A 25,713-nucleotide genomic window follows, 5' to 3' on the forward strand; every position below is an offset into this window, starting at 1 on the left:
ACTCAGTGTAGCACACCACTGCAATTTCGGGCCATTGGTCTGGAACCGTATCTAAAACTAAGAAAAATGAGACCGGAATCTCTACTTAAAAGTGACTAAAACATGCGCCCCCCCCCCCCCCCCCCGCCGATAAACAGGAAATGATGAGCTTAGCTCTCCACTCAATTTTAAATAAATAACTAGCCTATAAGAAGTTCATCCTGATGCAAAGCCTTTCTTCTGAGAGCACGCTTTAAAAGCTCAGATACGGTCAAGCTGTCTCCATGAATCAAAGAACAGAAGGAACTCAGAATTTACATCATTACACATTTTATTATATTTGCCTTTTTATCCTGTGCAAGCCCTCTTTGCTGCACCCTGGTTTGTAGCTTGGTTCTGTTTCTCACTGAAGTTTCAAACCTAGCTTCAAGTTACTTGTCAACAGTCAGGCTGGAACGAAGTCCATGGATTAACTGAAATTAAAGCCTGCTCCTTTTGACCACGCTTCTCAGACCCCCGCTAATTATTTATGGTCAAGCTCACCAACACCATGTCTTAATGCAGGAGGCAGTGCACTCCATGCCAGCTAGCTATAAATGAACAGAATCTGGCCTTTAAGTATCTTGACTGCACAGAGCACTAAAAGAAGAGAAAGAAAAGAAAGGAGGGGGTCTAGAAAGAGGATATAAAAAGTACCATGAAGCCCGCGTGCACTAGCTGCTTTGATGCCAGAGCCTTCTTCCACCAAGATGAGCTAACTTTGATTTCATTGATCTCACCACTTCATCGTCAGAACTTCATGAGACAGCTATTAGAATTCTCTTCATAAGGCTGACAAACTACCAATCAAAAGCGGGGGGTGTGACTGTTTGCCATGACCAAAGAGTGCAAGCACATGCCAGAATGGGGAGTCTGAGTCCCAATCCCCAATGCTTATTTTCTGCATTAGATGAAACATGTTACTTTTAGATTTGAGAAGTTCAAAGATATTCGTGACAAAAGGAAATGCTTCCAAGGTGCACCAGGAATGGCTGTGAACCATCCACACTCTCCAAACACCCAAAATGTAAGGCAGTTACCACTAAGCAAGAGACACCATGAAAGCAGGATAGAGTAAGAAGTAAACCTCTGGTGGAGACTGCCAGGAAGGAGCCCTGTAGAAAAGCAAGATACCCCACAGTGTCTTACCTGCTGAACTTCACTCTCTCCATTTGAGATTTTCTCTGTGTAAACCAAGGAGTTGAAGATCCGCTGCAACAAGAAAGAAAATGAGCATTAGGTTTTCTAAGTAAGAGTAACATACTTTCTGTATGTGTGTGGGTAACTTGTTGCGTACAACACAAATAGATTCAAATAGGAAAATGTTTCATTAAAATCCAGTGATTTTTACAGAGAGTAACCTAAATATCAGCCAAAGTCAGTCACACTTATTTGTTTAAGCATTACCCAGGCACTATAGTGAAATAAACCAGATGTTACATTATATTTTTCATTTTCAAAAATACATTTAATTACAGATTTCCGGAGCCCATGCCATTTTATCCGGCTGCTGTAATCTGGCAAAGCTGTGTTTCTCATTTAAATCCTGCACTCCCTGAATGTTGTAATTGTTTACAGGCCCCAACATCTAATGTAATAAAACTCTTTGAAAAGAATTCTTTCCATATTCTTTCATGTCCCTATCTGGCCAGTACCTACCCCATATTATCTATCACCTTCATTACTCAACACCCGCCACCCCCAGAGTGTAACAAAGACACTTGCCAAATATGTGTGGCCTCAAGAAAAGACACAGGGCCAGGCTATGGCACATTGGCACACAAATTCTTCTGCAGGGTCCTGCCTAGCCTACATCACACCCAATCTTCCACATACTACCTGAAGCTAAAATATGTCTCTGTAGATTTGAGACTGGACTGGATTATGTCACAAACTAGAAGATGAAAATCCAGGCTATATCCATAGCGAGGGGATAGGAGTGGGCAGGTCCCTCATCGTTGGTCTTAAAACTTTTAAGGGTGCCATGGAACTCTCTAGATGAATCAGGAATCAGACCTGAAGATGTCAGCCAAATTTGGGTTTCTCCTCTCTATCCCGCTGCCAAGCATTTGTCAGCATCTGGGAAAGCATCCCAGGGAGCCCAACACACCTGTGGGGCTGTGGTGAGAAGAGAAGTGCCAAGTTCATCACCACCCAGTGCAACCTAAACAGAAAGCAAATGCAGGAAGGATGCACGGCTGGGGCTTGGCAGGGGGTAGGCGGGGGCAGAGGGTGGAGAAAGCAAACACACAGAAGGACAGCAGTGGAATTACAGCTTGGAAAATTATAATTATAAACTATCACAATACCTCCCACCCTACCCTGTGTGCCATGCTCACTCATTCAGCAGATGCTGCCATGCCTGCCTTTCCTCCATCAAAATAACCATGCAAGAGGAACATTTTCTTTTAAAACTTTTAAATTATATTTGTTTGGTTTATTTATTGCCCCCTCCCGTGTGTGTGTGTGTGTGTGTGTGTGTGTGTGTGTGTGTGTGTGTGTGTGTGTACAGAACTTTGGGGAGTTAGTTCTCTCCTTCCATGTAGGTCCCAGGGATAAATCTTGGGTCTCTGGGCTTGTCAGTAAGCAGTTTTACACACTGAGTCATGTTATCAGCCAAGGAATGTTTCCATGGCTTCTTGTAGGGCTCATAACAACAACACTGGTTAATTTTTACGGAACGCTTACTATGGGGTAAATATCTGAGCATGTTATATGTGCTAATATTTCTTTTTTTGATGTGTTTCTGTTTGGCAGTTGTTTGTTTCTTAAGACAGTTTCACTGTATGTACCAGAACTTACCACATAGCCTAGGCTGGCTCTGGCTTTGACCTCTGCCTTGGATTCTCTTGCCTCAGCCTCTCTAGTACTCTTCCACATCCAGCTTAAATTGGTTTTATGAAAACACCTTAGTAATAGCACGGTTTAACATTTTTTTTCTTTTTATTTAAGTGCATGCCTGTGTGCCTGTGTGAAGGCATGTGGACCTGCATGCAGGTGTTCATGGAGCCAGATCCCCTGGCTCTGGAGTCACAGGTGGTTGTGAGGTCCTGGCATGAGTGCTGGGAAAGGAACTCATGTCTTGTGTGGGTCCCCTGCACTCTTAACTGCTGAGCCATCTCCCCAACACTGACAGACACTATTATTATCCCAATTCTTAGATACAGAAACCTAGTGCAATGCACTCTTGGGATCTCTCATGTGCCTTTTTTTTTTTTTTTTAAATGACTGTACTTACAAAGATGAACACCCAAGAGCTTGGAGGGTTAAAAGTTGATCAAAACTCACTCAGGGCAAGGCTGGAATCTGAACCCAGGCCATGTGGCTCCAGAGCTACCACTCCTAACCCTATGTCTCATTAGGATTTGCTAGCTGGTTATGTTTTGCATAACCAATTTATTACCACGATATATCTTCCTGGATCTCAACTGGCAGCAAGCCCTAACTAGAATTTATTAATCCATTAATCACTCGTTTCTTGTACATATTGATTCTGCTCCAGCTTCACCAGTGGTTATTTTATAATCAAGGGGCATCAGGATTCTGAATCCTAAAACATATCTCATTTTTGAGAGGGAATTATGGGGCTGGGAATGTGGCCTAATTAGAGCATGCCTGCCTAGCATGAGCTATAGATTCCATCCCATGTGCCCCTTAGAGAGAAAGAATGGGACAGGTGGTGTGTGTGTGTGTGTGTGTGTGTGTGTGTGTGTGTGTGTGTGTGTGTTTGTGTGTGTGTGTGTGTGTTTGTGTGTGTACTATGTGCATGGGGGGGGCTGCTTCAGGTGGAAGGAAATCACAAGCCTATAAGCCCCATTCCCAAAGCCCTAAATTCCTAGTTCTCCAGAGTCTAAACTAACATCATCATACACCATAATCCCAGATTATATTCTAGACTTTTGTTGTTGTTATTGTCATTTTCGACAGGGTTTCTCTGTGGCTTTGGAGGCTGTCCTGGAACTAGCTCTTGTAGACCAGGGTGGTCTCGAACTCACAGAGATCCGCCTGCTTCTGCCTCCCAAGTGCTGGGATTAAAGGCGTGCACCACCAACGCCCAGCCTATTCTAGACTTTTCTATAATTTCCTTTTCAAAAAGATGCTCAGCTCATTTTCATTAAGAATTAAGCTCGAACTCTGTGAGTTCGAGACCAGCCTGGTCTACAAGAGCTAGTTCCAGGACAGCCTTCAAAGCCACAGAGAAGCCCTGTCTCAAAAAACCAAAAAAAAAAACCAAAAAAAAAAAAAAAGAGAGAGAATTAACTTTATTCCACTGTCTTCCTTTTGTAGCACGGGTTCTCCAGTAGGAGACTCCCAGGAAGACAACCAGACCCACTGTGCTCAAGCCAATACTCATCAATGGCCAAATATGCTGTTCCCTTATTTTCTTAAGGGGAAGAATCATTGCTCAATAGTTTTAAGGGTGTGTCAGGGCCAGTCCACATAGTTACTTCTGTCTCTATCATGCTTGGGGTCTTAAAAGTAATAAGGTTAATATTTTTATGTAGTCCATAGCTATATGGCTATGCCTAATAATTTAGGTCCATAAGACAAAAAAATTAAAGTAACTAGTCCCAGATACGTGTAATAATGATCAGATGACTCCATATTGAATACACCCCTCTAGTCACTCAGGCTATCATCAAAGTTAACAGTCTTTGCCCTGCATCTTTCCCCTGGTCCAATGTTGGAGGCATGACTTAAAACTTCAGGGAGAAGCCAGCAGAACTTACACAAGTTACAACTGGTACAAGGTTTACAGTGGCTTATGTGTGTGTGCATAAAATCACATGATACAGAGTAATTTCTACCATGCTCTAAATGGCTGCTCAGCCCCCCAGAGCTTAGAATCTTTATAGTTTACAAAGCCACATCAATTACTGCACTGAATCTTCATAACTGCCTGTGTGGGCAGAGCGGGTATCCAAAACCACATTTTACAGATTTGAAAACTACAGCAGGAAAGTTAGGAGCTACATCCCAGGTGAAAAACTGAAGTGCTGAGCCCTGAACCTAGGTCTTGAGTTAAGAGCAGGCAGTGCTTTCAGCAGAACTAGAAAACTCACTTATCCTTATCACTTTGCTGGTCAGGCTGCTCTAGGAATCCTATATAGAATTCAGGGAGCTGGGGTGGGAGGCAGGGGGCAGGAGATGGGGCAGGAGATGGGGGCAGGGGGCAGGGGACAGGGGATGGGGGCAGGGAGCAGCACAACAACACAAAGTGATTGAGATTTGAGCTTTTCCTCATTTATTTTGAGCAAGAAGCAAAATGTTGGGAACAATCGGTCCCAGACACTTTTTCTTCCTCCTTCCTTCCTTCCTTCCTTCCTTCCTTCCTTCCTTCCTTCCTCCCTCCCTCCTTCCTACCTTTCTTTTGTACTTTGTACTGCATGTGAAATTGCAGAAGAACCAAAATACAACTTTGCTTTTTTTTCGGGGGGGGGGTTGGGGAGTGAGGAGTAGCAGTATGTGAGTCACATGATACAAGATGGGAATTCAAAATTAAGGTAAATGTTCCTTGGTTATTAGAGGACTTGGAAAATGGAAGTGTCTCCCAAGAACACAAAATGAGTATTGTTGACAGGAGGTAATCTTCATGCTGTCCCTTGGATGAGTTACTTGAAGTAACAAATTGGGGGTGGGGGGACTAAGAGATAAGGTCACCATCTGCTTTGTGCTCTAAATTGTCACTTCCCCTTAACCTAACTTCCTGGAAAACCAAAGGAATTGCAGAATTTGAACCCCCCCCCCCCCCAAGACAGGGTTTCTCTGTGTAGCCTTGGCTGTCCTGGAACTCACTCTGTAGACCAAACTGGCCTTGAACTCAGAGACCCACGGGCCTCTTTCTGCCTCCCACGTGCTAAGATTAAAGGCGTGCACCACCATGCCTGGCTCATGAACTCTTAATTTGAACACCATCCAAGGTAGCAAAAATTCTCCTCAGTTTGCAAAGCCCCAGAAACGAAGTCCAAAAACACTGCCCGATATCTCTCATTACTCTTTCTTGTTCTGGAAAGTTCTCAATACTAAAAGTAAAAATATTCTTTAATAGGTATGGAGACTTAAAGTTATTTTTAGATAAAAATATTTCACTAAATCCTTGTTATTAAGTTTCTTTCCATAATTAAAAGAAAACAATAAAATATCTTATTCTTTTGCTCATGGGATCTGCATTAATGTGTAATTTGGAAATCTGGCTCTGTGCTCTAATAAATCCAATCACATGCCTATCCTATGACCCAGCAGCTCCCATCCTTGACATATGACAGAAACGTGGGGGTGTGCTCATGCTAGCTAAGGCAAGTGTAAGGATGTGCATAGCTGCACTACTCCTAACAGCTCAAACCCAGAAGTGAGCCACGGGCCAATCCACACAGGAACTGAACTGATACACACTCAGAATGTCTGCACCCCGAACAACACAGTGAGAATGAGCGCACAGCAGCAGCAAAGCTTCTCACCGTGGGACATCACCACCGCACATCACCAAAGCACCACAACATATCACTATGGCATATCAACCACAGCACACCAGCACATTACTACAGAACCACAGCACATCAGCCCAGGTGATGGCAGGGACTTCTAGAATGTTGATATGTTCTGGTTTTCATTTAATGTTACATTTATTCCGTTGGTTGGTTTGTGGGGATGGGAGGGGGGCCAGGGGGAGGGGGAGCACGTGCCTTAGAACTCAGAGGATAACTTGGGGAGCAGTGTTCATTCTCTCCTTCTAACCATGCGGGTCTTAGATCATCAGGCAAAGACCCTCTGAGCCAGTCTTAACTGTTCTACATCCTGGTTTTCAATCTGAGTGCTGGTTATTGGATTTCATGAAGATTTAGCAAGCTGTGCTCTTTTAAAAACACTTGTATGTGCACTGATGTTCCTGTGTCTGCAAGAGTACTCATGTGTGCATGTGAGTGGAGCCAGAGGACAGCCTCAGGTGCTAGCCCTGGAGCACCATCCATCTCCTTTTTTGTGTGTGTGTGTTTGTTTGTTTGTTTTTTGAGACAGGGTTTCTCTGTGTCGCTTTGGAGCCTATCCTGGCACTCACTCTGGAGACCAGGCTGATCTCGAACTCACAGAGATCCGCCTGCCTCTGCCTCCCAAGTGCTGGGATTAAAGGCGTGCGGCACCAACGCCCAGCTTCATCCATTTCCTTTTGAGACAGGGTCTCATTAGACTGGGCTGGCTGGCTAGCAAGTCCCAGGGATCTTCTGTCTTCACCCTGCTCCATGTCCCAACTTGGAAGTTACAAGCAGTACCAGCACTCCTGGCTTCTCACTCAGGTTCTCATGCCTGTGAGTCAAGCGCTTTACTGACCAGGGTATTGGTTAAGCCCTAAAGTTGTGCACTTTTCCTGCAATGTGCTGTATTTCAATAAATTTATGCTCTGCATGCATTCCAGGCAGTCTCTTTGAAATACACTCACCCCAAATGTTCTCATATGTATTCAAAACTGTATTTATAAAAGAAGGCGTGTTTACTAGACTGTTATAAATACTTAAGAAAAACCTAAGTTCAGTCCCTTATGTGGATGATCCTGGAATGTCCCAACCAGAGACACCTCACAAGTCAAAGTTAATGAGCAAGTCTCCTGAGCCTACCCTGACAGATGCTCTATATGAATCACACCTACACGTTTTAAACATACAATAATTTGGGGCTGGAGGGATGGCTCAGTGGTTAAGAGCACTGACTGCTCTTCCAGAGGAACCTGGGTCCTCTGGAAGAGCAGTCAATTTATGGATGGGCCATCTCTCCAGCTCCCATGCTACTCTTAAGCACTGTCTGTCTCCTTCCTTCCCCTTTAAACATGTCCCAGTCAAGTTAAAAATTAAAGAGATACACAGTAACAGTTGAATGTAGCTCCTCCTATGGATTGTCTGAAAGGAGGGGGAAAGCAAATGTATTCCTTCTCATATTCTCTCCCTCTTCCCTCCCTCCAATGCCTTAAGGGCTGCAGGCTTGTCCTTCCCTGGCTCTATTCTAGGGTCTACAGATCCCCACTCTTCACTTACAGGCTCCCCCACCAACCCTTCTATTTAATTAAGCTTAACAGATGGCAAGAGAATTCGTTTGTTGGAACAGGAACGATTACAAGGGTGTTTAATAAGATGGTCAGTCCAGACAGCAGGCCCCACCTTCGCTCCACTACCTGCCTTGCCAAATTTTAACAAGACATTTAAATGAAAGCTAAGCACAGTAATACCACAGTGAAGAAATAAATATCCCACCAAGCCTAATGAGATGCTGTGGGTCTCCTTCCCTGCTCTACATTAAGAAATTAAGGGCTGTGATTTTACTCCAAACCTTAATCTCATGCTGTTTTATGGGTCTCTGTGGCCAGTCCATATGGCTGACAGTTCCCTAACAGCTTCATCCGGCTCTGGATCTGTTGCTATGATTCTAGGGACTGGGGATAAAGGGGAGGAAAATAAAGACTAACATTGTTATCTCAGCAAGTGGACCACCAGGAACCACTGAAGCACCAGGGCCACCATTTAAAAAGGAATTCCAAAATCCTCGGAAAAATCAATCAGTGGTAACTTAACTGAATTGTTTTGGGGAAATGGAGCATATGCATACCTCATGAATAATCTTTTACCAGACTCGGGTACCTTCAGCCCAGATCAGACAGTGTCTGATTTTGGCTAGACTGTTTAACATCACACTGTTACACACCTGGAAGGCCCAGGAGAAAGGGCTTTCTCAAAGGAGGCTGATCATTTGGAGCTCTGAGGTCACAAGACTGCTGTTGCAAAACAATGGTTTCTTTAGTCCCTGAAGGTGCTCACTCTGGACAGGTGACTCGAAAATGTTTTCAGAGAGTATTGGGAAGGCTACCCCCCAAAAATAAAACTTTAAAGTAACCGAAGTATCCACCAACAAGGGACAAATCAGAAACAAGGCATGCAGCTGTCAAAAGCATGTGTATAATAACGTGTGTTACTGTATTTTTAAAATAGCATTTAAATAAATAGTATCATCCTGGGGGGGAGGGGCTGTGCTACAGACAATGTTATGATCTATATGACAAGGGACTGGAGTGTGTTCAGGTATTTTACAACACATAGTTTCCAAATAGTCACAACGTTTACCACAGCCCTTCAGAGTGATGACAACAGGAAACAGAAACTGGTCAGGACCTCCAATTCTGGCTCTTGTCCCTTGCCAGAAGTCAAAAATTCCTTTGGTTCTGTCTTGGCTAGATGCCAAAAGTGCCAGAAGGGGACTCTGGTTTCTGCTCTGACTTCTTGTTACCTTTATTCTCCTTTTATGCTACCAAGATGAAAACCATTGCCTGGAAGCTATACAGGAGAAAAAATGATCAAATCTGAAAGGTACTCGGACGTCCTGTGGGGGAGGTTGTGGGACTGACCAATTTACCTCTCTGTGTCTCGCCCCAGTCTCATCGAAAACCCATAGAGTAGCAGCCTGATGGCAGCCCATCTCTTGGGACCCTGGCTATACAGGACCTCTCCTGATTCTTGTTTCTTAAGTGCTCACCCATAATCTCACAATAAAACTCTATTCTAAATCTAAATGCACCCTCCTATGGTCCTGGAAATTCATTCTAGCAGTTTGGAATACAAAGGCCTGGGAAGCCATTGTGCCTGGGTGGCTCTGGTAGCTGCTTTGGCCAGTACTCTAGCCCCCTAAAGTATGCTTACTGAGGCAAGAGAGAAATCCTCTGCCATTCAAGGGCCCCAGCTTCTCCTATATTGTTTCCTTGTTTTATAGATGAAGAAACTAAGGTTCTGAGGCTTAACTCACCTCAAATTGACCATTAGGAAATGTGTGGCCAAATCCGGCTGCAAAGCAAGACATAGTCACAAAGTGCATGTAAAAGAGATGACTTGTGTAAAACTGAGACACTGATCAAATTAGAGTCAGGTTTGCCTGTGACTTTCGAGTTTACATATATTTTCTTTCCTCCTCCTTCCCCTCTCATATTTCCTTTGAAACGAACAGAAATACACATTCCTCTCCACCCCAGACAAACCAAACCCAAAGCAGCATATGCATTCAGAGATTCAACCAGAACCCACAAAAAACAAATTCATCTACACTAGTCCATTGCAGTTAAGAGCATGCATGGGAAAAAAATAAAACACGGGCTCACACCTGACCCTTGCCATAAAAACTAGATGCTAAATAGCACAGTGACTGGCAGGAGACAGACAAAGCTGCTATAGTTGCATAACAAAGAGGAAGCCCTAATTACTGAAAACTGTTTGAGGAAGAAACTTACACTAGAGAATTTAAAACAAAAATAATCAGTGACACAACAAACCTCAATTACATCCCAGGTACAGCGCCCTGACACCCACCCCCCTGACGGTTACTTGTTTTGTTTCAAAGCTGCCATAAACAATGATAATGGCTAATACTTGAGTGATGCATACAGTCTGGAAGGAGGGCGGACCTTACATAAATGAATCTTCTAGCTCAAGATGAAAGTGAACTCAGGGTGCATTTAAAGTATTGTGAGTGTGTTGTGCTACCCACCTTGTTAACCTTTTTACTTCCATCAGACTATCCTAATGTACTTAATCTTTTCAAAACATTAGAAATGCTCTCTTACTGGCAGTTATTCCATGATAGTTGTAAAGCAAAACCCCCTTTGGAGCCATCTACCCACTCAAGCCCACATACCCTCAGTAGAATAGGGAGTGCATCCTTCTATATTATTTCTGTAGCGGGAGTTACAATTAAAGTAATGCCTTTCCTATAGAAACCTTGAAAATGCTTCAAGGAGAAAGAAAGAAATCTGATTGCCCAGGGAAAAACAATGTTGTTTATCTTTTACTTCATTTCCTTCCAGGCTTCTTGAGTGTCTAGCTCCAAAGCTTGTTGTAATTCTCTAGAACTTAGTTTATTTAGGCCCTGGCTCCTGGCCACACTACAGTTCGCATGGTAAGCATAATTGATTCTTGTCCCCTTAATCTATTTTATTAAAGTATACAGATGGTCACTGTATTTTGGTCCTTTGCTCAACCAGCTAGCAAAAAAGAAGGTATCTTTTTATTCTTAAAATTAAAAAAAAAAACAAAAAATCTCTCGTTGTCTCAAGAATCTGTAAACTCTCTGGGCAGTCATTCACCATAGTCCTTGAACCTCAGTTTCCTCTTTTCCCAGCACCTTTAAGCTGAGCTCTAACACACACACCACCACATCACCACCACCATAGTGGACCACACAATAATGAATTCCTTGGTCTCATGGTCTTTCACTTTGATAACCTACCCTGAATAGTAAAGTAGGCGGGTGAGTCACAAGTTGGTGCTAAGTGTCACCTTCACAAAGGGCTGCCTGTTTGGGGCCACTCTATCCCTCAAAAGGAATTACAGTGAAAAGGGAAACAGCAGGCACTCCGATTTAGCAGTGAAACTATAAAGCAGTCTCAGCCAGAAGAATTTCTAGTTGTGATCCCTTGATTTCCTGTTGGAGCATTCAAAATCAAGAGAGCTTGTGGGTGAACTACCCAGAGAACAAAGGGAGCAGAACAAGCTGCAAACACTTCCTTAAGTGCAATAAAGGTTTAGAGGGGTTACTGGGTTTTTGTTGTTGTTGTTGTTTTGGCTTTCATAGGGAATAAAGGAGAGCAAATCAAGTCCACATGTTGGAACGATTCTGCCTGTGGTCAGTGTAACTTACTGTAAGTAATATTCAGGACAATGTGCATGGCGGCGCTGAGAGAGGGAAGTGGAGTTGCCCAAATGCTCTGCAAAGGTGCCAAATGTCCATTCCCCTGCTTCCCCTCCTCTCACCCAGGTCTCCAGCCAGGCCCCCGTTTTGTTTTGCTTTGCCTTGAAAGGGGGGTTATTTAATAGCCACACATTTATTTTTGAGGGTAGCATTTTAATATTATATAAACCTTCCCTACTGACTATTCTATATGTGAAAAACAAAACAAAACCACAAATGCATAGGTTTCCATGAAGGATAATGGGAATGGCAAACTGAAGCTCTTAACCTTCCAGACTTTAGATGCTGGTGTTTAACCAAATCCTAGCCAACTAAGTCCTTTTTGGAGAGTCAGAAGCCAGGGATGCGTGGTGGGGGTGTGGGGGTGGACCTGTGCTGTCAAGGAGCTCAGACACTCACTGTCAGGGGAATTTAATTTAAAGGAGGGGGTTGGGGGAGCAATGTCACACAGACTGTGGCTCTAGCTATTTGGCACAGGCTCCCTGTGCCTTTGGAGTTCACAAACGGGAAGATCACTAAAGGAAACCACAAGGGGGCTTGACTTTGGTATGGGATTTAAAGAGCAAAAGAGGAAAAGGAGCTTAAGAAAAAAATCATTTGGGAGCATTTGCTGAGAAGGTCTGTCGCATAGTAGGAATTCCTAAAGAAAATATTTATTAAGCCCCCTTTTTAGGCTGGGAGCTGTCTCTGACCCTAGGAATGCCAGAATATCCCCTGTGTGCAGTCTACATTTCTGGCCCCCTGGCACAAGAAAACCCTTCTAATGGGTAACCGTGGGCCTATATTCAAAGATTAGGGCAATGCTTGAAGAGGCCCCAGAGCCAACAATTATGACCGAAGACATACATTGTAGCAAAGTATCTTCTTTCACAGGGTAGATTGGAAACGAAACCCAACTGAATGCAACAGAAAAGACACATTGGAAGGGTCTTCAAGTCAGGAAGACCAGATGGAAATTATGTAAATGAATGGGCACTCATCGAGGTTTTTGAGTGGGTAATCAAACCAATGTGTATTTGCAAAGAAATAAAGAGTTGTAAAAGGGATTTTAATTGAGGAGGGAAATGGTGAGATGGGTGTTTTAAGAGTCTTTACAGTCCACATGCTTTAGAGCCAGAGACCCACCTTCCTGCAGCCAGTTGTGAGTCTTCCCATAAAAACAAAATATATATGGTCCATTTAGAAACCCAAGGGTTAGCATCCCCAGGGCCTGCGATGGTCCAGAAGTCAAGCGATCTGAATCATTTGCTAGTGAGCTTCAGGAACCTGGATCTGTAGTTTCCCAAGTGCCTCATCTCCTCTGTAAGATTATACGACCCTCGAAGGGACCTGCCTTATTAGTTTCACTGTCCCTACAGTGCTTGCAAGAGGCTGCATTATGGAAAGAGACTGAGAAACAGTGTTTTAAAAAACTGTTTTGAATAACATAAAGCAACTGTTGGAATTTAAGCAAAGTTGCAATGTTGTGTTCTGACATGAATATGAGATTTCACTTAATTTTAAAAATCATTATTTCCTGTGTGTGTGCACATATGTGCACATATGTGGAAGTCATAGTTGGACAACTCACTGGGATTGGTTCTGGCCTCCCACTGTGTGGGTCTGGGGAATTAAACTCAGGTCCTTGGACGTGGTAAGAAGTATCTTTATCCACTGAGCCATCTTGCCAGTTCTGGGTTCTTTATGTATTTTTCAAATGTTCATTAATATGGTAGCCAAAAAGAAAATTCTTAAATATGTGATTCTGGTACATATGTAAATAGATGCTTTAGCTGTTCATGGTGGTACAGAAAGTAATCCCAACACTCAGAAGAATGAGGGAGCAAGATAGGGAGTTCCAGGCAAGCTTGGGCTACATAGATGGAGCCTGTCTCGATGCTCTTCCAGCACAGTCACCATGCAAAAACTCACACAAAACCTAAAGAACAGTGACAACGTGCAGCGCTGTCCACACTAGACCCACTTGATTGAGTTTCAGGGAGTGGTGGTGCATATCTGCAATCCCAGCACCTGGAAGGCTGAAGCAGGAAGATAGAATTTGAGGCCACCTGGGCTACACAGTGAGACAGTCTCAAGAAATTAGTTAAAACAAGAAGCCTAGTTAGAGTCTACAAAATTCTAGGAGTCTAGAATGTCCACTCTACAACTACACTGGAATTTTATTGAAATTCCAACTGAGACTTGTGAGCCCAGTCTTCCTGTCATGGAAATCTTTCAGGAAATACCACTTGCTTATGAATTCTGTACCACTCCTACCACTCCACTTCCTGTATTGGGGATGAAACCCGGGAATGTGAGCATGTTAGGCAAGTGCTCTAACCATTGAGATACACCCCAACCTTTCATTTTTAAAATGCTTTGTTTTATTCTCTCTCTCTCTCTCTCTCTCTCTCTCTCTCTCTCTCTCTCTCTGTGTGTGTGTGTGTGTGTGTGTGTGTGTGTGTGTGTGTGTGTGTGTTGCACATAAATAGGTACACCACATATGTGCCTACTGCCCAAGCAGGTGAGAAGAAGGTGGTAGATCCCCTGGGACTATAGTTACCATGTGGGTACTGGGAATCAAGCCTGGGTCCTCTGAAAGAGCAGCTAGTGCTCTTAACCACTGAGGCATCTCTCCAGCCCAGACCTTCCTTTTTTGAGACAGGATCTCACCATTTAATTCCAAATCCCCCACCCTATGCCTCCCAAGTGTTGGAACTATAGCCATGTTCCCACACACCTGGCTTTAAGTGATTTAAAAAATTATAAGCACATACCTGCACTTCATCGAAAGGGGAGTGGGTAGTTATGAATGCAATGCATTTTTTAAGATGAAGATTTGAATGGAGAATAATTCTCACAAATGTTGAGTTTAAATGTGAAACTTTGAGACATGATTCCAAAGCAGTTAGCCATTATAGAATTAATGTGATGCCAATATGATTACCACATGCCTTCCGTGTCCCCCACCCCCGTGTTTTGTTCTTCAGGTTCCCACAACCAGGGTACGTGTCACGCATAACAAATGCCATAGTAACTGCTCTTGCCCATCCAACCTCTATGCTACAATTGTCAGCACTAATTATTAACTAACATCTTGGCTGAATGATGGCTCTCTGGGCTCAGATTTATAACATAATTTTGGTGAATAAATAAATTATGGGTAGAATATTTCTTCCAGATTGTAGGGTTCAAAACAGAGGTGGAAAGGGGGCAGTGGGATTCTTGTGGTGGCCCTCTAGAAGTCAGGGGTCACAGACCATTCAGATTTGCCTGGTTCCATGTTCATAAAGTAGAGGGGAGGGTTGCTCCTACCTGCAGGGGTTGATGGATTTGTCTCTTGTATCTGCTAAGAGCTCAATAAATAGTCATTTAAAAAACCCTTTAAAAGGAAGTATTCCCACTGGTGGTGGCGCACCTTTAATCCCAGCACTGGGGAGACAGAGGCAGGCAGGTGGATCTCTGTGAGTTCGATGCCAAAAAAGGATTCTCAGAAGTAAGTCATTTGAGATTACCTGGGCTCCAATCCCAGCATTAGGAAAGTTCCCAAATTAACACCGTTGAAGCCTTCCAAAGAGACAAGCCACTTAACAAAAACCCATTTTCGGTAAATGGCTTTGAAACCCATAGTCAATTATGACACCGGCAGCTCAAAATGTCTCTAGAAGGCTGGCTCCTGGTCTTAGCAAAGTGCCTTCATTCCTTCATTCAGAAACCCTCCCAGGTGCAGTGATGTCTGTACCTTGACTGTTAAGTACCTGGAGGAGAGCAGCTGACTAGAAAACAAGTCAGCCTCTGGTTTAGCCTCACTCAAACTTTGGACACTAAGACGTCAGGGAATTACACTCACTACCTTTAGGACACATGCTCTGGAGGTCCCTACCCAGCTAGCACTCTCAGTAAACAAGGCTCCTACCCTGGTACTGAGAGGAGTGAGTGGTTCTCCCACAGCCCACCTGCACATGCCAAGCAAAGTTGTGATGGTGGGAGAAAAAAAGGCTTTTTCCACCCTCTACCCATCCCCCAACCACCTATTCCTAAGCAGGATCCTTGTTGAGAGGTATCCGAGCTACCTGAGATGACCGCCCGTCCACCCAAGCAGAGTAAAAGCTTAACTCCACCTGGTGCTACAGTCACCGGATCTTTGCTTTCACATTTTATTGCAAGTACTTTGTACTGAGCATTAGCAGTGACCCTGACAGAGGGCAAAACCAATTCCTGCTCACCCACACAGGCCGTCTAATAGGAGAACCGAGATCTGGGCTTTGGAGCAATCCAGATTGCAACTATTTCAGAGTAAACTATTTCAACCTTGTGCAGATTTAAGTAGCAGACCTCCAAACCCACAGAAGCGGGGCAGGAGAGTCAGAGTAGCCTTCTAGGTGTGCTGCTGGCATCAAGAAATCCATTGCCTAGATTGGGGAGGGCCCAGCTAAGCACGGCAACATTAAGACAGTTGTTAATTTCTCCAAATAGCCAGCATCTGGCATAATCACGGACATATACTGAACAGATGTTTGATGAGTAAATATAAAATGTGGTATGGCTTACTTATGTGACATAGGAAGAAGATATGTGAATGTATGTGAAGTCACCAGACAGAAACAACCCAGTATCTCCCCTAGCTTTCAGTCTGCCACTACTCAATTTTATACCATGCTAATTTCTCACGGAATTAAAAAAACCTGGCTGTACTACGTATCAGATTCAAAACGAAACCATATTTATTTACCCCACAATGCCAGTTGGAACAGGAAAGGAAATTATCTAAAACTCCTGAACAAGGAGAAACCAGAACATCAAATTATTCTCCCCACCAAGTAAATATTGAGTTTGGCATGAGTTCTTGGAAAGGAGGATGGTATGGTAGGATAAGCATGAATTCTGGAAGCAAGGAGACTCAACTCTGGTTCCTGGCATGCGCTTACTGTACCATTGAAGACACAGCTTAGAAGCCCAGTGCCTATGTTTTACTTTCTATTGGAAAGGCTTCCTGGTATAGGACTCTTCAGTGCTTATCAGACAAATCCCTAAGGGACAACCTTGATGTTTCTTGCATAAGCAGGTCTCCTGTAGATGGGTGGACCACACTGGACTGATGTCTATGGAGATGGGAGCCGTAGATCAGCATTCTATACAACCAAACCCAAGATTTGTTTTGTACCTGAGTCTGATAGCCTAGTGAGAGAAAAGGAATCTATATAGCTGTTATTGAACTTTCCCAGACACTTTCTTTGGGAAGTGACCAATAATGGGACCAACATTTCTTTTTATGTTGTTCAAGTACTATAAGATTACATCATTTGCACAAACTTGGAAATATACTAAAACCAATGAGCCCACTTTAAGTGGGTGACTTTATGAAATAAACTGTTTCAATATCTACATTTTTGTTGTTGTTGTAAAGGCTTAGATAACAGTGAAGAATGTGTTAGGGAATACACAGTACTCAATATACACTGCTCACTTCATCTATGTTGGTTTTCCATCACTAACTGTTGTTCATACCCTAACAGGCAAGTAATCTTTGCTTGCTATATAAAATTCTGTCTTCTTGCCCTCCCCAATCCACTATTAGTTCAAATTGGACCACAGGCCCAGGGGAGGCCAGCTTATGCAAGAGTCATCAAGACATCCGAGTGGCCTACTAACCAGTTTGGGAAGTCCTATACCAGGGAACTTTTCAAATCAGCATTTGTATTGTGAACTTCATGAAGTGTCAGTCACGGTAGCCTTGTATTGAATTTCTGTTTCAATCCAAATATCCCAGTACACTTTCAGTTCTAGGTAAACAATGTTTGAGACAGAGAGAAGGGGCACAAGGGAAGAGGATAAGGTGGAGATATATTCATTAGCCTACTTGAGAAAGAGAGCCATTTTCTAAATCTTCAGTCATCACAGAAACCGCTTTCAACTTGCATCTCTATGTTCAAGTTTAAAGATGAAATAAGGGAGGAAAAGAAATGGCCACTATCATTTTGTAACATCACTGGCAGAGGTTTGGGTTCACACTTGATTTACAAATGAGAAGACGGAGGACGGCCATATGGGTGACAAACTTTCATTGTCTCATGTCCAATACTGGCAGGGAGAGGAGGCTCCTCATACAACACTAGGCTTCCCAAAGTCAAGGCCATAGACACTGGGATCAAGGCCCTTGGGTCTCTCAAGCAGCTGGAGAAGGCCTTGAGAACCCCCTTTTGTCCCAAGATTAGTGTTCCCCATCAATGCTCCAGAAATATTTGCTTGTCAGTTATGACCCAGCTCTGCTTTCTGTTACTGATACAGATTAAAGTCCCACTGCAAGGGAGACTCTGTGAAGAATCCGCACCAGGACAGTCTCATCCTTAAAGAGCACAAGAAGTCAGAGAGGTGGGATGCACAAGAAAATGCCACAGCAGATGCTCTATAGGTCACGGAAAGCCTGCATAAGAGACATGCTACCCAAACAACATGAAGTAACCAGGAGCCTCAGTCTCAGCATTCAACAGAGACTGTGGAGCAGAGGCAATGGCAGACAGGCACTTTGTCCATTTGCTGGGAAACACCAGTACTCAAGAACCCCAAACCTATGCCTTCTCTTTTTCCCTCTCAATGAGATTTTATCTATAGATAAAAGGGAGACAAAGGTATCTGCTGTAAAACTTTCAACTTATATTCCATTAAAAGTACACGCTGGAGCTAGGAAGATAGCTCAGTAGGTAAGAGTGCTTCCTATGTGATGATCCAAACCTGGTGACCCAAATTTCAGCCCTGGAAACAAAAGGGAAAGGAAAGAATTAACTTCACAAAGTTGTCCTCTGACCTCTGCACATATACATCTCTCTCTTACACGTGATAAGAAATTGAAAAACAGATACAAAAAGGAACACCATGATATTTAGATTCCTTGAATAGATGCCTTTAAAACAAACACTGGGATGAGCCACACCTATATGACATGACTGTGTTAAGACTCTCATTATCAAATAGAAACATTGGAAATGTAATAGTGCTGACAGCTCTGTCTAGTATGTCTTCATTCCTTAATATCCCTGTGGTGGGATAATCTTTTTTTACACTGTGAAAACATGTCTTTGCCAAGGCACCTTCTTATTGGCTTAATAAAAAGCTAAAAAGCCATTAGTAAGGTAGGAGTTAAAGGCAGGACAGTCAGAGAGGACGCTGGGAAGAAGAAAGGCGGAGACTCCTGAAGTTGCCAGCCAGATGGAGAGGAAGTGGCATGGGCAGTACAGAGTAAAGGTAACAAAGTCACATAAAAGGAGGTAGATGAAAAGATATGGGTTATTTAATTTATAAGAAGTAGTTAGGAACAAGCCTAAGCTATCAGCCGAGCTTTCAAAATTAATATAAGAAGTCTCTATTTTGTGATTTGGAAGCTGGCATAAAGGACAGAAAAATCTGCCTACATATCCCAGAAACTCAAGGCTGTATAGATCAGCCTCTGAAAAGTCCAGCTGCTCTTAGGGCATGTGAATGAATGAATCCTGGGGACCTAAGCATTTGCAGTATTTCCAACCTTCAGCCACCACAGCCCAGAGTCTGGTAGGCTTCTTTTTGATGCTCTGTTAGGAACCTCAGCCTCATGTTATCAAGACACTGGCCACTTACACAATTCATCTCACTCATGGCCATCCTCTCCCAAAAAGATGCCATCTTCCAAGAAAGAGCCCAAAGCCTCATGTCACACAGTGGGGTCCTCAGAACCTAGTATTGAGTATGACTTAGACTACAGTGTTCTTGCTACTTCCAGGCCTCAAACTCTTCAATGACTTCCCAAAAGATAGAAACTAAATCCTTATGCACCTCAGAAGCGTACTTGTGTGATGTCAGCCCTCTGAGCTTCTCCCAACCTTCTTCCTACCTAAACCTGCTCCAGCCGCATTGGTCTCCAGGCTACCACAGCATCTGCCCAGAACCCTTCAGCTCCAGTGCCCTGGTACTCCCTCTTCCTCCTTTAAAACCGTCACCTTTAGGTGGCTTTGCTTTCAGAATATAGCCATTTTATATGAAATGCCAGTTCATACAAAACAGCAATTCCAGTAGCAACTGGCATATTTGTCATGCCCCATTTTCCACTCTTTGGTGTTAGCCTCTCCATAATGGCATCTATGTACATGAGCGCAAGTTTTGTTCTCACGGTACCCCTTGTGCCTTGAGCCATCCTATAGTAGACACTCACCTAATTAATTCAAGAAAAGGGCACAAATATAACAGCAGCCACAAGAGAACCATGTCAATAAGAAGGAACCAAGAGAACCCTTTTAAGAGTAACTTCCTGCCTAGAAAGCATCTGACCTGCAATGTTCCCATAACTTCATCCTTGAGCTCCCAGTGCTTGGGAGGTAAAGGCAAGAGGATCAGGAATCAGGAGTTCAAAGTTATCATCAGGTATATAATGAATTTGATGGGACAGCCTGGGTTACAAGATCCTGTCTCAAACAAAACAAAACAAAACACAAGGGGGACTAGAAAAAGGCTGAAGAAAGGAGTCCATTCATTTTCACATCTTTGTAAAATCTCTCCTGAACTTTTACTCCAACAGTTAAAAGATGCTGAAATTATTTATTTACAAATCTAAACTCCCTCTCTATGTGACCTCAGAATTTCTAAAAGATTCAGAAGTCTCTGCCACTGAGGTGGTAGTCACCTGATGATAAACACCAGATGGGAAACACCAAAATAGCCCCTGTAGAAACTCCCCAGTCCAGGCAGGGTCCAGGCAGGTATAGCAAGCACTTGTCTGGGTTTGGACAACAAAGAGACATGAGGGAGTAATGAGCATGTTAACACATCTCGGTAGATACCAGAGTTCAATTCCTTGTTGGCCTTGTTAACCTTCCCGAAGAAGGTTCTTCAAAGTGTGCTCCCTCTCCCTCTCCCTCTCCCTCTCCCTCTCCCTCTCCCTCTCCCACACACACACACACACACACACACACACACACACACACACACACACACACACACACACACGGCCCACTTCGACCCATTCATCGCAAGTCACTAAGTTAATGAAAGAGACAACACAGTTATTTGCCTTGATTCCATCCTTTTTTTTTTTTAAAGATATGTATACAGTGATACAGTGTTCCATCTGCATATATGCCTATAGGCCTGAAGAGGGACCAGATCTCATTACAGATGGTTGTGAGCCACCACGTGGTCGCTGGGAATTGAACTCAGGACCTCTGGAAGAGCAATCAGTACTCTTAACCACTGAGCCATCTCTCCAGCCCAATTCCACCCTTCTTAAAATCTACAAGTTGAAGTAAGAACCAAGGGCCCTGGAAGAACTCATAAGCACTACAAGGGGAACTGGACTGGGTTTTAAGATCAGCAGAGGAGATAGACTGCATTCAAGCACAGGGGAGGTGGTTTTGTAGCTGGCTCATCTACTGACCCCTGGCCTGTGTTTCCACAGAGGGCTTTGGCAGCAGGAAACAAGGATGCTTTTCATGACAATCACAGAGGCATCAATCCCTAACTTAAGGAATGGAGCCAGCACAGATGGGTCCCATGCAACAAACAAATTGCAGGACTGGCTAAATTTGATATAAGGCAATGAAGTTTTCTCTGATTTTTTTTTTTAAAACAAAACAAAACATTTCTTCTGGTAAGATTGAGGCTTAAGAGAAAGTTTTCATTTTAATTTATTCTTCCTCCTTCCTAAGACACAGACACACACACACACACACACACACACACACACACACACACACACACACACGGCAGGGGGGATCAATTGTTTTCAATCAACCACTCCAGAACAACCATTAATAATGGCAAAACGAGAACAAACAAAAACAAAAATAACTTCTGTAGCATATTCTCCCTGAGCAGATACAGGTTTATTTCACTTTATATTCACTTATAGCTTTGCTCTGTTTTTAAGCTTTGTCTTTTTCTGACCACCCTCACCACCAACACAATGAATATGCAAGATTTCTAAAATCTTGACAATGGTTTTGATTTTCAAGCCAACTGTTTCCCTCTAGTTAAACACTTAGGTTGCTATGCTTCAATCTCCAGCAAGGGATGAGATGGAGAAAGGTAAAGGCCCCAGGGAATGCTAAATTGCTCATGCCCAGGGTCAACACTGAAGCAAGTACCTGGTGTTCTTACCACTGAAACGCAGGGTTAACTGGGCATGGTGGTGAACACCTTTAATCCCTGTACTCGGGAGGCAAAGACAGCTAGATCTCTGAGTCTGAGGACAGCCTGGTCTACAGAGTGCATTCCAGGACGACCAAGGATACATAGAAACCAATAAATAAATAAACAAACCACGGAGTAAAACGCTGAGAATTTTTAGTTCGTGTGTGTGTGTGTGTGTGTGTGTGTGTGTGTGTGTGTGTGTGTGTGTATGGGGGGGAATTAATTAGTCGTGTGCTATCAAATTCTGGCCACGGAGGGCATCTGACTTTTGCTGCCAGGCCAGGCACTATGTAGGTCCAGAGGCACCAAGTGATCCCAACAGCAAAATCAGCCCTGTCTGTCTTGAGAGCATCTTTGAATGCTTTGTTATAGCTAACATTTACTTCTTGCAAACAATGGAAAGGCTGAAAATGTAGACTCAGGCAAAGTGGCGGATATCTAGAATCAAAATTTGGAAGGCTTGAAAGCAGTATCACAGAAAAGCTGACTGAATCAATGTGATCTGGACTGCAGCTGAATAACTTGCAATAAGTAATAAGTGAGTTGTCACTATGGATACTAGGGCCAAAGGCTATTGTGGCTCAAACCCTAGCTTACTGAATTACTAGGCAAGTAGCCCAGGCCACATAAGCTAACCCCAATGTCCCTCTCCTCCTGCCCCCAATTTCCTATAAGGCTCATTCCTATCAATAAGATAAATTACCTAACACAGTAACTAGGAAGTTCTGTGTTCACCATGTGATACCTTTTTTTATTGTAATGAAGCAGAGAGAGAGAGAGAGAGAGAGAGAGAGAGAGAGAGAGAGAGAGAGAATTAGTGGGCTACAGTGAGGGGGTGAGGGGGTCCAGAGTTGGAAGGAAAGATGTAAGAAGTGTTTCAGACTCTTGCCGCTAGCTCCATGTGTATTGAGAAATGAATGGAAAATGGCAGAAACATCTCAAATCTGGGTAATTACTGGATCAGCAATTGGTTAGGCTCCATTTTGAGTGTGTTAGTTTTTTGTTTGGTTGGGTTGGTTTGGTTTTACGAGACAGGGTTTTGTAGGGAGTCACCCTAGCCCCGCCCAATAGTCCTGGGGCAGGTACCAGGTGGACCTGGGGACTCTCCCAGAGGGGCGTGGTGAAGGAAAGCCGGGGTGACGTAAGGGAGCTTCTTAAGGGGCTGCACGTGGGGACGCGGGCCCCCTTTTGTTCTGGCCGCACTGGCTGGGTTCTATAACCTAGCTCTGGCCTGTGTTTTACCTTGCTGTCTTCTGAAATAAAGAGACCTTAATCCAATAGGGTTTCTCTGTGTAGCTTTAGAGCCTGTCCTGGAACTCAATCTGTAAACCAGGCTGGCCTTGAACTCACAGAGATCCATCTCATCTGCTCTGTCTCCCCAATGCTTGGAGTAAAGGCATGTACCACCACCAGCCAGTGAATGTGTTAGTTTTCCTTAGTCAAAATGGAAGAAATGAGAGAGCAAAGCAATGTTCTCTTCAATCTGCAAAGGCAGAAAAAAACAGTTAAAGCACATTCGTGGAAGTCATCCTATACTTTTCTGACTAACGAGGTACAAGGGACTAGCCATTTCTTTTTAGAAAGGAGTTTCTCAAGAAAAATTGTGCTTCAGTTTTGAACTTTCACCCTTTCATAAAAGCAATTAACAGACTGTGGTCTCATGAATTCAAATCCCATTTTCCCAACTCACAACACATACTTAAGACATTATGCAGCATCAATGGACCATATCCAATGAAAATTAGGAAAATATGATAAGAAAATATAGGTATGATTTTTTTCAGATGTCAACTTTGTAATACAAATTCAAGAATTTTCTATTTAATTCCAATGCCACTAGAGGAATGGCATCAGTTATTAAAATATTTTTAAAAGAAAAAAATGTGTTCACAAAACTCAAGGTCAACAAGGCTATTCTTGGATAATGATAATGTTCTTTTGGAAGCAGCCCACAAAAAAATAGTTTTAATAGTCTAAATCTCATGAACCTATACATATAAGCAACACTTTTAGGAAAGCAACAGACAACTGTCTTACAAACAGAGGGGCTTGATCTTTCTGATCATTCATTTTACTCTCAACTTAAAAAAAAGAAGAAAAGAAAGGAAGGAAGGAAGGACTAACCTCCCAACACAAAACTATGCATCTATTCCAAGTAGATCTCCACTGTGATAGTATTTGGAAGGATCCTCTTCATGGTAACTTTGTGTTTTTTAGCATGTCCCCTGTTGATCAAATACATGCCATCTTCATTAAAAATAATTAAGATTCCCTAGGCAGACATACTTGAAATGGGGAACAGGAGAGAAAAAAAACTCAATTTTTGTATCACTGCAAGGTTTTTCTAAAACTCATTCATATTTAATTTTTAAGAATGCTTTGCAGCACATTAAATATTTAATAGTCAGAGGGTTTTCAAACCAGAATGCTAAATGTCAACCCAGTCTTCCAAAAATACTTCTTCATTTGCAGTAAATTAACTGGACCTCCCTTCAGAAACAGGAGTGGGGTGGGAGTCTTTAAACTTAACTCACATTAGGACATTGAGATAATATCGATCTACATAATTAGACCATGTAAGAGATTTAATTTTAAATACCAGGCTTATTAAGTATTGCAGAATTCTCAAGTAGGGCTGCTTACATTATAAATGGAGATAAAGCCTTCGAAAACACAGCCCCCTCTCTTTTCCAGAAGTCATCCTGCATTGTGTGGCATACATTAGCATACAGGATGAGTGTGGTAAGTCAGTGAGAGTTCACAAGCAACTGCCTAGCAAATTAGCAATACAAAATGACAGCTAGGAACACAGCTCCTGCTAGACCCCAATTAAGAAGGGGGCCCTAGAAAGCCCCTTTTTATTTTTTGGTGGAAGTGTTTTAGCAGCACAGCATCAACAAAGGGTGATAAGCATTCAGCCACCAACCAGGACTTGCTAACCACTGTCATTCAAAGTGAAGCACATTTCCCCCTCAAGACAGGGTTTCTCTGTGTAGCTCTGGCTGACCTAAGAACTAGCTCTGTAGACCAGGCTGGCTTCAAACTCACAGAGATTCCCCTAGCTTCTGCCTCTGCTTATGCTACCATCGCCAGCAGAAGCACAACATTTTATAGGGTCAGACAGTCATTTTGAAAGTGTATAAGGAAGGAAAATTTACTTCACTTTTAAACAGAGGGAAAGGAAATGAGTTGTGATCCCTGATAATAAGGGGATTAGAACAGAGAAAAGAAAATCAAGCTATTTTTCTTGCCAGTTTTACTAAAGCTGTCCTCATAGCACAAAACTGTCTTCAACTCTCCCAGCCCACCCCACCACACATCATACAGACACACAACACATACACACATGCTACACATCCACATCCACGCACACACACATCACATACACATAACAGACACATATCACACACATCACACACACACACACACACACACACACACACACACACACACACACACACACACCACACAACACCCACTCCATACACATACATCAGAGGTCAGGCAGGCTTGCTGACTTGGGACAGTATGCTACAGACCAAAGGTTTACAAGGTGCCTGGAAAGGTTCCATTGGTTAATGCACTCATGGCCCTCTGGCTAAGTGCAAGGGGAAAGAGGGAACAGAAGATGGAAGAAACATGGGAGAAACACTCTCAGCAGGAGCCAAGGCACCCCATATAGCCGGCTCCAGACTCTTATAAGGAAAAGAAAGTCTCTGATTATTTGGAAAAAAAAAATAAATGTGGAGAGCTTTCTGTACATTAGTAGGCTCCGGACATTGCTTCACTTCATCAATTTTGAAACTTTAACTTAATTGCTTCTTTCCCTAGCACCCCTCACCCACAGCC

At 43.1% G+C, this 25,713-nt stretch overlaps 1 protein-coding gene across 1 annotated transcript in view; it reads right to left on the minus strand.

Moving 5' to 3' along the window:
* The window catches only part of Cachd1 (cache domain containing 1), a 220,339-nt gene that overhangs the window by 133,826 nt on the left and 60,800 nt on the right, over positions 1-25,713 (minus strand). The window contains exon 2 of the mRNA XM_027400500.2: positions 1,168-1,230. Coding sequence (XP_027256301.1) covers positions 1,168-1,230 — 63 coding nt within the window. The remainder of the gene's footprint in view (positions 1-1,167; positions 1,231-25,713) is intronic.

The sequence above is a fragment of the Cricetulus griseus genome, chromosome 2 (assembly GCF_003668045.3).
Source record: "Cricetulus griseus strain 17A/GY chromosome 2, alternate assembly CriGri-PICRH-1.0, whole genome shotgun sequence".
NCBI lineage: Eukaryota > Metazoa > Chordata > Mammalia > Rodentia > Cricetidae > Cricetulus > Cricetulus griseus.